The following is a 13,365-nucleotide window of genomic DNA, read 5'->3' as shown; positions in this document are numbered from 1 at the left end:
TATTAACCCAACGTGAACAACTCTTCTTCCTCTGTCTTTGGGCTTTGTAAGCATTTGCTATTAGCTTTCCCTTCTTGCCAAGCCTTTTTCTCAGCCAGCTTTAACTTAGTTTTCCACTCTGTGCTCTTATACCCTCCTATCATTGAAGAATGCACTTACGGTGCTCGGTCATGGTTCAACCCATTCTGTCTTTGTGCATTTATTGGAGGTAGAACAGGTTTGCTGTTAATCTCCAGCCCTCTTCGCAAAGTCTCCCTGATTTGCTCCGTATCTGCAAAGACAATTTTTTTTAACATGACTCAGAGTCCCCAAAAACATCACAAACACAAGGAGACAACAGCTTTTCTTAAAAAGCCTGTTTCTACGGCACATTTCATCTAAATCCTTCAGGAAGAAATAAAGAGATACTAAGGGTGAATTCATAACAGCACTTCTTGCACCTTAAGAGTTAATCCACTTAACAAAGTCAGCTTGAATTCCCTGGGCTATAATGTTATGTCAGGCAAGAATGGGAACCGTTGGTACTATGCCCCCGTGTTTGCTCTTCCTGCGGCTCTTGCAAAACCTCCTGACACATCCAGCCTTTGTGCTGGAAGTCACTTTTCCCATTAGGCATAATGGAAGCTTATTCCTTTACCAAACAAGTGCAAGGAGGTCCTGGAGTTTCTGCAATTCGTTTTGAAAATCTGTTATTAATTAACTACCAAATTCATAAACAGAAAAACCTTTTAGCAAATAAACTTCATCCTCAAGCTCACATCTGAAAATAAACTGCAAATTACACAGTTCAGATGCAGCGTTCTTACTTTTTCATTTTCCTATGACATCAAATGGCCAAGTATTTTAAAGGGATGCTTCTTAATTTGCCTAGAAGTTCCCCCCCCCCCCTTTTTTTTTTTTATGAGTAGAGAAAAAGATATTAAAATGATTTTAAAATCTCTTGAAGGACACGGCATACAAATATCATCATTTATATCTGCCTTGGGCTTTTCATTTGCAGGGCTGAGGGGTAATAGCGTCTAGTCTTTTTAGATCCAGTGTGGTTCAAAATATTTCCACAGAGGCCAGGCAGAACCCTATATACATACACATTTGCTTTTTTTTTTTTTAATCACAGACTTAAAACAAATATGATATAAATACCCATGGAAAACATTATTCCTTACAAGAAATCTCAGACCCTTGCATTCTATTACTTCGCTCATTTGAAAGTTAGCGTGAATACTTTCAAGCATGCTTAATGTCCACGACATCTGTACTCTCACATGGCATCTCACTGCAAAGGGGAACTCCACCATATTCAATTTCTTCCTCCCACAGTTCCATATTTGCAAGAATCACTTGAGTTCAGCTACATCATGTCAGTTCAATGCACCAGCCAAGAAGTGGCAGTGTTAAAAAGGAAACACAACCTAGGAAAATGCAATTACATCACCTTGCAGGTGTTTACAGTCCTGGTTTCACCCAGTGCTCAGTTTAACTTTGCAGATTTAGATGAGAAATAGCCTAAAACCTGAAAGATATATTTAGAAAAAAACAAAGATCTCCTCCATCTCCTGCCCTTCTTAAAGAAGCCACACCAAAATTTCATTTTGTTCCTCTGAGGCATATCACTTCTTCTAGCATGCGTGCTGTTTTCAAGGAACCCCACGGCACTGCTCAGACTCATCAGTGCCCAAAAGGCCACAGCCCAGGACCTCTTACCTTTCCCGGAGAGCCGCCGCGGCTGGGTTCCGATGCAAATGCTCCTGCTGTCTTCATCATCCTCAGGGGGCCGGCTGAGATCATCCCAGGCACATTTGGCACTCACTCCACTTAGGTTTGAGCCATCTGTCTCAATCCCTTTGTCGACTCTCTCCTGCTTGAAAAGATCCAAAACCCCACAACTTTTTTGGATGTGGCTTGACCCAGCTGAAAGGCAGCCTGGCTCCATCCATGTTTTGATGTACCAGCTAAGTGTGACTGCACAAGGAGTCAAATCAGGAGCTGATCTGAACAGGAACAAACCAGGACAGGCTGGAATGAGCTTCTGTTCTTTCCTCACTGCTTCACTGCTTGTGCTCACAGGCACAAAACAGAGGTGGAAATGAGAAACCTGAAGTATACAGGGTTGTTTCCTTCAATGTTAGCACCAGTTTACAACAACTCAAAGCTCTTATATACTCCTACATGCAGCACAACTTAGCAGTCTATCTATTATACGCCATCAATAACAAACTCCTGAATAACTACAACAAAGATCCCTTTCCAAGTCCCCAGTGAAAAGCGCACAGAGTGATTTCTCATTCACAGAAGATCATAATTTGCAGACTGCTCATACAACCACTGCTTTTTAATGTGCTGGGACATTCAGCTGAGGACAAACGTGTAAGGAGACATTGGTCTGTATGCAAGTGTCAGAAGTCTTGGCAAAATTCTTTCCAAGCATGCAACCACTGTTTGGTGTCGCACATCAACAGCAAGCAGCTGGATGCTCTTAGACACGCGCTTTTTTTTTTTTTTCCCAAGGACACCCACATCTGTTGCCAGCAAAACTGCACTCCAAGTTTCAGGCAGAGGACACCTACCTGCTAATGGGAACTGCTGTTACTTTGATTTTCCACTTATTTCCCACAAGGGGGTAATGTTGAGCTGAACAAACTTAAGGCTACTCAGAATGCTGGTACCTCTCCACTGGCACTGAATAAATCAGGCTCCTCTTCGAAGTTTGCAGGGATGTCACTTCCAGCTCCATTCAGTGATCTCCATCTCACTATATACATTTGGGTCAGCCCCAAACATGCGATAAGTCCCACTGCTTGCAGGACAGAAACTCTTTAGAGCTGTGTCACACAACAGGAACAGATCATTATTCCTGGCCTCTGCTTTGACCTTGCCACTGGAGTCAAGAGACCGTGGGAGCATTCAGTGCTTTGCAAAATCCGTTCCCCAAGAAGCAGTTTCCATACTAAAACCCACATACACTCCTTCCCTTGCCCAGCTCTATCTGCTGCACTCTATAAAGAGCTTTACTTGTTCTTGTGACCATTCAAGAGAGGATTTGAACAGCTCAAAGATAAGCATAGCACTTGGGGTGTGGTTGTGTTGCAGTTTAAAATGATGGAATTCACCTGGCTGCTGTCCCACTCTCCTCCATGTGCCCTTGCCCCTTCCTGTCTGACAAGTGACTCTTTAAAACTCGGTCACCTTCTTACACTTGTTCCCTGGCCCCACAAGGGAGGCAGAAACTGCAGCTTGGGGTAAGACCACAGCTGTCCTTGCTTAGATTTAAGCATTCAAGAGACCGCCTCCTTCTGCTTCTCTTCCCCAGAGAATGGTACTGCCTGGGACCTTCCTCTGGCATCACAGGAAAGTGGCTTCCTCGAAAAAGTAATAGGAAAATCTGACAAATAATTCATCTGCTGGGATTTTCTTTTGTTATATCCTAAACACAAAATTTGTTGTTTTGTCCAGAAATAGAAGTTGTGGAAAAGAAATACATCTGATGCTACATATGCTAACGATGCTCTAAGTGAGATTTACCATGTGGCTCTTTAGGGAGCTCTGTCACGACCCAAAGCAGTTGGCATGAGGAGGTTCAGCTTGTCAGCATGGTTGTTTTTCATTCCACTCATTGAGAAAGCATGGGAGAGCCACCAACTAGCCCCGAGCAGGGAGAGAAAGGGCCCTGGGGACTACAGCCGGATGGAGAATCTATGGGACATGCTGCTTCATCCCCACAGCTGTAGGCCCCACTCCAGGCACACAGCCTTAGGGAGGGGAGAGGGGTGCAGCCCTTTGTCTGCATCTCAGCTGGCTCCCAGAGCACTTCCTCAGGGAAAGAAGAGCTGCTCTATTGGCATCCCTGGGAGATCAAGGGGATCTGATGGAAACAAGCTGGCCTACGGTAGCCTGATTTGCATGCTTGTGTTTGCAAACATGGATGTCCAAGGGAGAAAAAAGAAAAAGCAACAAGAAAAACCTAACCAATATTCAGTTGGCTTTAGTAACTTTACCCCATCCTTAGCTAGTAAAGCTGTGCATGGGTGAGGGGCTGCTCCTCCTCCCACGAAAGGGCAGCAAAGCAGAGCAGGAGGAGCCTAGGGCAAAGGAGGTTCAGCTTTTTCCTTCCTCAAAGAAAGGATGTTTCTGTCCCATTTTCCTCTCAGCATGTGGGAGGGATGCTCTGAGGCTCTTCTAAGTCATTGATCCTTTTCTAAATGAGCCAGAGCACTGCAGTGTGACCCACAGAGCAGCAACCGCAACTCAGGAAATTCAAATCAGCTTTATTCTCTTCTGAGATATCTGCTAAGACAGCACATCAGCACGGAGCTGGGGACCAACAGGGATGGTGTGACAGTGCTGCCAGGGAAATGCAAGTGGCCTACAGGAAAGCCTGACTGCACAGAGAACAGCCAGTGCTGCCACAGTGTTAATTGCTGACATCCTGGGATGACATCTTACTTGGGATCCATTCTCAGCAACTTCGAACAGAAAGTACAGCTGCTGCTGCCAGGGCTGGGGTTAGGCCTCAGCAGTTCCCACAAGAGACAATGCAGCCTCAAAACAATCTCTACCCACTGCCTGGGCTGCCAATGTGCTCGCCTGCTCCAAGCAATCCAACCATTTTCTCTTCCCTTTCACATCCCCTATCTCCCCCACCACCACTAAAAATGCCAGGTGAATGAATGACATGTTATTCTTTGCCCACTAATGCAGAGCAGGAGATGCATGGTGAGGGCTGACTGCAGTCCTACACAGGTTTTAGGCTTCTTGAGGAGCCTAGCAGAAAGGAGCAGCGCACACACCTGCACATATTGATTGTTGGACGGGCAAGAGAGAACAGAAAACAGGAATGTTTTAACATGAGGAAGTCCGGAAAGACCACAGACAGCAGCCGTTGGTGGCAGGACACACTGTGAGGCAGAAGCACTCTTCATGTGCCTTAACTTGTCTTGGCTGACTCACATTCCAGTAATCTGAGCTACTTCTCATTTACAGTAAATTGAAGAAACCCCTGTTATCGTCAGGAATCACCAGTGTTATGGAGAACAGACAACACCCTCCAGGAGGGGAGAGGAGACACAGGCAAAATTGTGAAAAGCCCAAAAACTTTATAGGACTTGCAGTTACGTTCACTCCCACACTGTGGGATGTTTATGGAACACTTTTTCTCTCGGATTGGGGTTGTTATTTTAGACGAACAAATCCTTAAGAACAGTAAAAGCAGAATTTGGTTTCCTTCCTAAGCTTTCAAAATAAAAGATGCTGTGAGGCAATGGAAGGTAATCAGATACAGACATGCAGACCAGAAGCAAACACAACAGTACAAAACGCGCACATATGCACATGCCCTACCAGGCTAAGCCATAAGTTCTCAGTTAAAGGAACACTCAGCAATTCACTGAAACAAGATCAGAACCACACTGGATTCGCCCAGGAATCCTGTACTGCAGAATCACATCTCTGCTGAAGGGATGCAGAACTGCCTCCCAGACGTACAAACTGGAGGTAGGCCATGGGACAGTAACCCCTTTAGAAAGGTCTTATTCCAATCTTTTAACTTCAGAAATTAAACTGAGCTCTGATGGAGAGGGTTTAATATATCTGCCTGCATGTATTACTAACAGCAGCAAGAAATACTTACAGTTTGCCATTATTTCTCAGATCATATTATTTGGCCTCACGTGACACCCTACACTGTCACATTGGCTATGGGAAAAAAAAATACTTAACTGATTTAAAATTTTCTGCATGTTATTTCTCCTTGTCCTTACATATAAAGCAAAGGAAGAAGATCCAGATCTGTCATCTCTAAATCAGGTGCTGTTAGATATTCCTTATAGTTCAAAACACACAGTCCAAATCTTATCAATTTGTCTCATATATGACATTGTTTTCTAGTTCTACCTTCTCTAAATGTCTTCCTAGAGCTGCCATCCATCTGGGGTAGGACATGCGCACTCTCAAAGTACTTCTGAGAGGGCAAAGGGAGTCTCTAGGACTGTTCTAAGATTACTACAAAAATTACTACAAAAATTCAGAACCCTTTCAGAAAAAAAAAAAGCAGAACCATTTTGTATTACTAAGCCAATCCTTTCTGGCTACTACAAAAGAAGCGATATTTTATTAACTAAAGACATACTTGCAGATGCGGGTCAATTTCAAATATTGTTTCTCCTCTTCGCATGTCTGTTATCAGCCAGGGGCCTCCAGCTCTACAAAGAAAGAAAGGTAATGAACCAAACAAGGATTTGTGCTGCTGATGAAAACCCTTGGTGACCCGTTACCTGCCTCACACTTGGCAAATCTTGCAATGCAGTTGAGTCTGACATAGACTGCCCTGTGTGTAGATGCACTTACTCACACAAGGCTGAACTATGTTTTATATATAACTGAAATGGGACTGAGAAGTCTGGTGCAGCCTAAGTATATAATAGATGAGCATGGCATAGGGTCAAGATTTATACCTATTATTTAAAGATGCAACAGGATCCCAATGGAACTTCATTTTTTGATGAGATCAGCAATCATGTTCTGTACCATAAAGAGCTTCTTGCTTGCTCTGATGAATATCTTACAATAGACATTTTGTCTGAATACTCGGATGTTTCAGGGAAATCTTTGTTTTTTGCTAGCAATGAAAGTTGGAAGAGCAAGATGTTTCCCAACAAAGGTGATAGAAGACAGATTACTGTGAAGATGAACTACTCAGTGACTTTACTTTGGGTCACAGCACACACAGGCTGTAGAAATCAGCCTCAGATTGCACTTCTCGCTTGAAGTCTTTTGAAATCACCATAGAAATTTTCTTTTTTTTTCCTTTTTTTTCCATGAGACACTCTGCTACTGCAGTTAAAAGACCCCTCCTCAGGCCCTGTCTGTGTTACAGTCTCCAAAAGCACTTGCAGTCAGACCAATAAAAGTTAATGTTTTATTGATGCATCTGAAAAACCTATATCTACTCTTTTTCACATCACTTTCGAAGCTGTTAACTGCAGAAGTACCATCTGTTTCAGTTCCTCCCTGGGATGCAAGAGTCTTTCACCCTGACTCCATATGAGCAGCTTTCAGCTTTGCCTTTGAACCTGGCATATCTCTGGATTTCATTTTATCCTTGGAAAGGTATTTACAGCACAGCACAAAAGCCAAAAAAACAATATGAGAATGGACTGGGGAGAAGGGTGCTATGTCTATATTGACATAGGAGTTAAGGGAGTTACAGACTGTTCATTGCTTCGGGGTCCCAGAAACAAAGTTTGCAGCTGGACAAATTCACTCGAATGTTTACACAAATAACCTGCATTTGTACCTAAATGGGAGAGTTCAGGTTTAAGAAATCCAGCAGCAAAGGCCAGACTCCTCCAAATCAATTACAACCCATTGTGGCAGCCCATTGAGACTACAGATATTCAAAATTCATTTTCTCTAAAATCTTTTGAGCTACTATCACTCTGCAATAATCTCTCAAAATACACAGAAAAACATTTAAGCCACACATTTGCAAGTCAAAAAAGTTTATCTGCAACCTTACAGCAAATAAAGTATCAACATATCATTTAAAATTTAAAAATCTATCTCCTCCTTAACACAACACTATCTTTGTTTTGCCAGGGGAGATAGTGAAGTTCATTCTGTTACATCAAATACTCCTCCTTCTGCAAATTGGTCTGACAAGTGGGGCCTCTTGGAGATTGATTTCCTCACTTTCAGACAGCACCCAAGCTTTCCTAGGCATGGTAAGGCAGACCCTTACTTTCCTCTCTTTAGAGCTACGGAGAGGTCACCAGTCAGAGCTGCCCTGGTTCTTTCAGGGAGAACCAATGAGAATATGCTGCAGGCGTAAGAGGAAGGAAATTAAGCTTTCAAGAGCTCATTCATTTCCACCCTGAACACGTGGACTTCCACATGCATTAATTTGCCATCTAAATGTCTGTGCGTGAGAACAGATTTGCAGTGAATTCCCATCTCTGGCTACAGCAAAGGCTCCATCAACAAGTTAAAGATTGTTAATAAAAACAAACAACTGAATTGTTCTCTGTCAAAATACTCCTCTGTCTGGAGCTATACGAGCACTTACACTGGGACAGTCCGAAGCAGCTCCAAGATCCCTTGCCCATTCCATTGCTGAGCTGCATGCAGTTCCTCAGTGCAAACCCCAACAATCTGAAATAAATAAAAACAGAAATATTAAACCGGATGGAAACTGTGAGAACTGTAGGGAACGTGGGCCACATGGTGCTGGATCAAACTGTAGATACAGAGAAGCATCATCCCTTTCAACTAAGTAGATAAGTGAGGACAAACAGAGCTTAAAAGAACAAGGAGATTCCGCAAGCTCTCAACAAGCCATGTAAGTGCCCTGGCATGTAACATTTAATCTTGCACGAAGTGTGTGAACTTAAATAAGAGGAGGTGCTGGTGAAGAATCAATTTACTGAAGATCCACTGGTCTGTTCTCACACCCCAAACCAGTCCATGTAAGACAGACCAAGCTGGGACAGGTCAGGGTCTAAGCACATGGCAAACACAGTGTTGCTGGCCAACTGCTAGGAGCAAATGTGATAACAAACCAGCAGCTTCAATCAGGTAAAAGATACACTGCCACAAAGGAACGCTTTGGTGCTCATAAGTTCTTGACCAACTCTGTTTGCTGACTGGTTTAATCTTACCCACCACCATGAAGTAAAGTTCCTAACACATCGCATAATCCACTCTTCAGTGCATACAACTGCAGACTTCTGCCTTCCTGTGCAAGGCAAGATGTGTTTGCTTTTCAGATTGGGATCTGCCTCACCAAGCAATACCAGACATCCTTCTCACAGCAGCTGAGATCAGATACTTCAAATGAAGGCAACCAGTGTTTTTTTTCCCCTGATCCATCAGCTTGTGCCTTGCAACCCAATGATTGATTCATCCCCTGAGACAAAAAAAGACTTTAGACACGGACTTCTATTTTCTCTCTCTAGACACTAAATTTTTTCCAATGACATCAAATTTTTGGTCAGAATCTGTTCAGCTGGTGTACTGTCAGAGAAGAGGAAAACTAAGTTCTCTAGAGAGGTAACCAAAAGTACACAGCATGCCTTTACCACAAACATGTGCACTGATAGAAATCTGGGTGGAAAACCATTCACGTCAGCATGCACCCACTTCCGCACACCTTAACTCCTCTGCCCCTCTCAATCTTTCAGGACCTAGACTTGAGAATGCATTCCATCCCCACCCATGTTCCAGGCTTCCTCCATGCACAGCCTGAATCACCCTCAATTCAGCACTCCTCCCCCTGGGCCTTTACTCACTAACTGCATACAAACTGTGGGAGTCTAAACAGGAAATTATTTCACATTTATTCTTTACTTTTTGCAACCATTCATCCTCATTGGTCAAAATAAATCCTTAACAATGAGCATCAAACAAACAAAGGGGAAATTAAGACAACCGTATGTACTGTGAGAGATTAGTCCAAAAGCCTCAGGATGCAACAAGCTGGCTGCTCTTTGATCCCAAGCAGCTGGGTACTAAAGAAAGGATGAGGACTAATGCAGCACTAACTGGGGAGTCAGCCAGGAATCACCCTGCTTAGCTCAACTCTCTATTTTTGCTTCCACATCCCACAGTTCGCCTTTTACTTATTAACCTCACACATCTCTTTCCTGTTGGTAAAACTTCTGGGGCAAAGAGAAGGTTCAGGAAAGCCTTTGCCCTTGCACAGCAGTTGCCTCGTGCAGGTCTATGATGTTGGAGCTTCCCCTTATGTGTTGCAACTACAGCTAAGGACTAATAAAAGCAACCCGAAGCTTAAAACTCTAAAATAAAACGTGTTCTCCCACATGGCAGGAGCTTTTCTAAAGAGCACAGGGAGCTATGTTAGTTCTGTCAATATGGTTAGTAACTGCATATGTAATTTAAAAGTATTTCAAGTAGGCCTTATCCAAGGGACACCACTTGAGAAAATGGAGTATCTGATAGCAAGCAAATCTGTTCAGCTAAGGAAGCTCTGCTCATTGATGAGTAAGGTTAACATATAAGGAATGTTTCTTTCACAAAACAACCTACCTTAGATGGTGGATCACTGCAGGTAAAGTCAAAGAGCCTCTAAAGAATCTTTATGTGGCAAGCTATGTTTCATTTGCTATATAATGCTAATGCAACTCTGAGTCCTACTGCAAACATCTCTTCTCCTAGAAATGAAATCAATGGACGATCACCCACTAACATTGCCATAGCATTAATTTGAATTTAGTTCTACATAAAAATAGCAGTATCAGGCATTTCTCTCTCCTTTTTTACCCTTTGTTTGTGTTTGAAATTTCAGAGCAATAAGGTAATACTCAGCCCCAGGTCTGCTTTGGTGTGTAAACCTTTTCTGAGTGAGGTAGGCTACTACATTGAGAACTGAACGTGTCATTACTCAACCCCAGTAAAATCCTTACCAAATGTCCCCAGAATAATAACTCAAAGATGAGATCCACAGTAATCAAGACAGAAAGAATGAAGACAGGGGAATAAGCACCTTACTTATCAGAGCTGAATAAAATGTAGTGCAAAGTGCATCCCATGCCTGAGAGGTGCAAGAGCCACCACCTCTGCTGTGCCATACCTGTAGGAAAGTAACAACCCCAAAAGGAGTCTGCACGGGCTGCATCTGAGGGTCTTCTGTCAGCAACATATGTTGAATTCTGGACTCACTGTTGTCCAAAGGGCTGTGCCACGATACATGGTCACCACTGCAGAAGGTGTTTTCTACAAGAAAGACAAACAAGAAATATTTAGTCCAGAAAATATGCCAGAATAATGCTTCTGTTAGCATCTATCTGCTCCTAACCACTGTCAGATGGAACCTCTGGTCAGGACCAGCACAGCCCCTGGTTGCTGCTCATAGTGCACAATCCCGAGTTAGTCCTGTGGCAAAATAAATAAACAAACAAACAAACAAGGTTAGCTAGTAGTACCATCAAGTTAAATTAGTCCCTCTCTAATTTACTGTTAGTCTCATTTTGTGAGAGGGCACAGTTAGCCTGTGGGCCACATGCGATGCCTATACGACAACAATTTATACTTGATTTGCCACAGAAAACAGATTCTGAAATGTAAATTAGACTTAAATAATACTTTGCTCTACCTAATAAAATTCTCCAGTCTGCTACCCAACTTGTGACATTCTATGTCAGTCACTTTCCCAATTGTCTGCTGGCTCTGGTGAAGAATTATAATACGTTCCTTCTTCCCCAGACAATGAGAAAACCAGTTGGCTAGAAATTTCATTCTAAGTCAGAATGGCCTCCATCTAAACAAAGAGACAGAAATTATTCTTCCTTCTTCACAACTGTAAGAATTCCTTTATTTTCCTCCTCTTCTCCTCAGAAAGACAAACCCTCTCCAGACAACCCTGCATCCCAACTGCAAACCAGAGTGTACAGCAGAAGCCCTGCATATAGCACTGCCCCCAACCCAATACTTGCTCTATGGATGAACTGGAAGTAAAGCAACCAGCCACGAGCATTTTCACTCTGGTTACAGCACAGCGCATCTGAAAAGTCACCCCACTGATGAGCTAATCCACACCTACATGTCTGTGGGTTTAAACCACAGCATCTTGGGCAACTCATGATTCCTCCACCAGGTGTCCCCATTGGCGTTGGTTTGAACACTTATTATACATGGGTTTTCAGACAAATTTCTCGGACGGCTCAGTAGATTAAGAAAGAATTAAAATAACTCCAAATTCCATAAAAAGCTTGGCTCCAAAAATGAGGAATGGGACAGAAGTGTTGCAGTAAGTAAGGGAATGTTCTCCTTCGTTAAAACTAAGATAGAACAGAAACACATCAAATGGAGCTGCTTAAAGAAAAGCAGTTTGTCTGTATGTACAATGAATTACACACTTCCAGCGCTGTGACTGAAAGGAACAGCTCGTACTATTACTTTGCTTTCAGAGTTGGGACATACAATGAAGAAGACAGAAATGAAAAATGTTTTAAAAGTTTTCTTATATCAAAATTGGATTAAACAAATAGACAAAACCAGCAGAGCTGCAAAGGATCTTGCTGATATTCTCCAGGTTAGCCAAAACGTGGCTGATTCATTTTATTTTTAAATGATAAAAGCCCCTCAGTCACAGTTTTTAGGAATGAAACAAAACCACAAAGAACTTATTCTTGGCTCCTGTCTCTATACCACAACATTTTGCCCATCAAATGCTCACACAATTCTATGCTGATCGATCGCTGCATTTCACTGCTGCTGCTGCTTCTCCTGGGAAATCCCAACTCGTTTAGAGCAGGTTTTCAAATGCAAATGTCTCTGCTGGAAATCCACCTGTTTATGTCTATGTGAACACTGAACACTTAGAAAATCTCCCTCTCTCTTGCATGCACACGAATGCCACAAAATTCACACTGCCTACTCAATTAAATCACACACACACAAAAAAACATTCTGCAAATAAGACAGAGTCCAATTAAAATCTGTAAGAATGCAGAAAAATCAGAATTACAGCCTGAAACTCAGCTCTACACTCACTTATTGTAACCCACCTAGAATGTAAGATCAGCCCCTGCATAAAGACCATTGCAACATGGTTGAGGAGAGCTCGAACTGCAGGGTTTGAGCTGAGGAATTGCAGGAACAAAGCACTGGATAGCCACTTGCACCCATGCTGGAAACTGGGATGCAGATCCTCCATTCCCAACTCTCACACCTGGCTTGCAAACCAAACCACCAAAATCTTTGTTTTAACCAAAAGTGCCGAGGTTTCCATAAATGTAAATTTACAGCTATGTCTCTGGTTTTGATGAACGCCGAGTTAGAATGCACAACATTGGATAAACTCTCAAAGACATGTATGATGTACTCATATCTCCTATGTGTACATATTTGTGGAGCAGTTGGAGTGCATCTAGAGGAGAGCCACAAAAACGCTCAGTGGACTGGGGCACCTCTCCTATGAAGACAGGTTGAGGACATTGGGCTTGTTTGCCCCGGAGAAGAGAAGGCTCTAGGATGACTTCAGTGTGGCCCTCCAGTACTTAAACGAAGTTTCTAAGCAGGAGGGGGACTGACTGATTTATTACATGGTCTAACAGAGATAGGACAAGGGGGAATGGCTTTAAACTAAAAGAGGGGAGATGTATGTTAGATGTCAGGAAGAAATTCATCACTCACAGGGACCTGAGGCTCTGGCACTGCTGCCCGAAGTGGTGGGTACCCCATTCTTAGATGTACCAACACCAGGTTGGATGGAGCCCCGAGCCCTGATCTGGAGTGGGGCCCCTCGCCCACTACAGGGGGCAGGAACTAGATGATCTTTAAGGTCCCCTCCAACCTAAGCCATTCTATGATTCTATTTATTTCCATAAAAACAAGAAGAGTTAGTGCAGAATG

At 43.0% G+C, this 13,365-nt stretch overlaps 1 protein-coding gene across 6 annotated transcripts in view; it reads right to left on the bottom strand.

The window, feature by feature from the left end:
• SUFU (SUFU negative regulator of hedgehog signaling) overlaps positions 1-13,365 on the bottom strand; it is an 87,450-nt gene that overhangs the window by 34,309 nt on the left and 39,776 nt on the right. For 5 of the 6 annotated variants that reach the window (XM_090145422.1, XM_090145424.1, XM_090145423.1 and 2 more), the window contains exons 4-8: positions 10,583-10,725; positions 8,060-8,145; positions 6,125-6,197; positions 1,705-1,861; positions 160-271 (exon numbers count right to left, since the gene is read on the bottom strand). In XM_090145422.1, coding sequence (XP_090001548.1) covers positions 160-271; positions 1,705-1,861; positions 6,125-6,197; positions 8,060-8,145; positions 10,583-10,725 — 571 coding nt within the window. The remainder of the gene's footprint in view (positions 1-159; positions 272-1,704; positions 1,862-6,124; positions 6,198-8,059; positions 8,146-10,582; positions 10,726-13,365) is intronic. The other variant, XM_031597582.2, reaches the window with a different exon arrangement.

The sequence above is a fragment of the Phasianus colchicus genome, chromosome 8 (genome assembly GCF_987193195.1).
Source record: "Phasianus colchicus chromosome 8, bPhaCol1.hap1.1, whole genome shotgun sequence".
In the NCBI taxonomy this organism is placed as follows: Eukaryota; Metazoa; Chordata; class Aves; order Galliformes; family Phasianidae; genus Phasianus; species Phasianus colchicus.
This window is presented reverse-complemented; position numbering and strand designations above follow the sequence as displayed.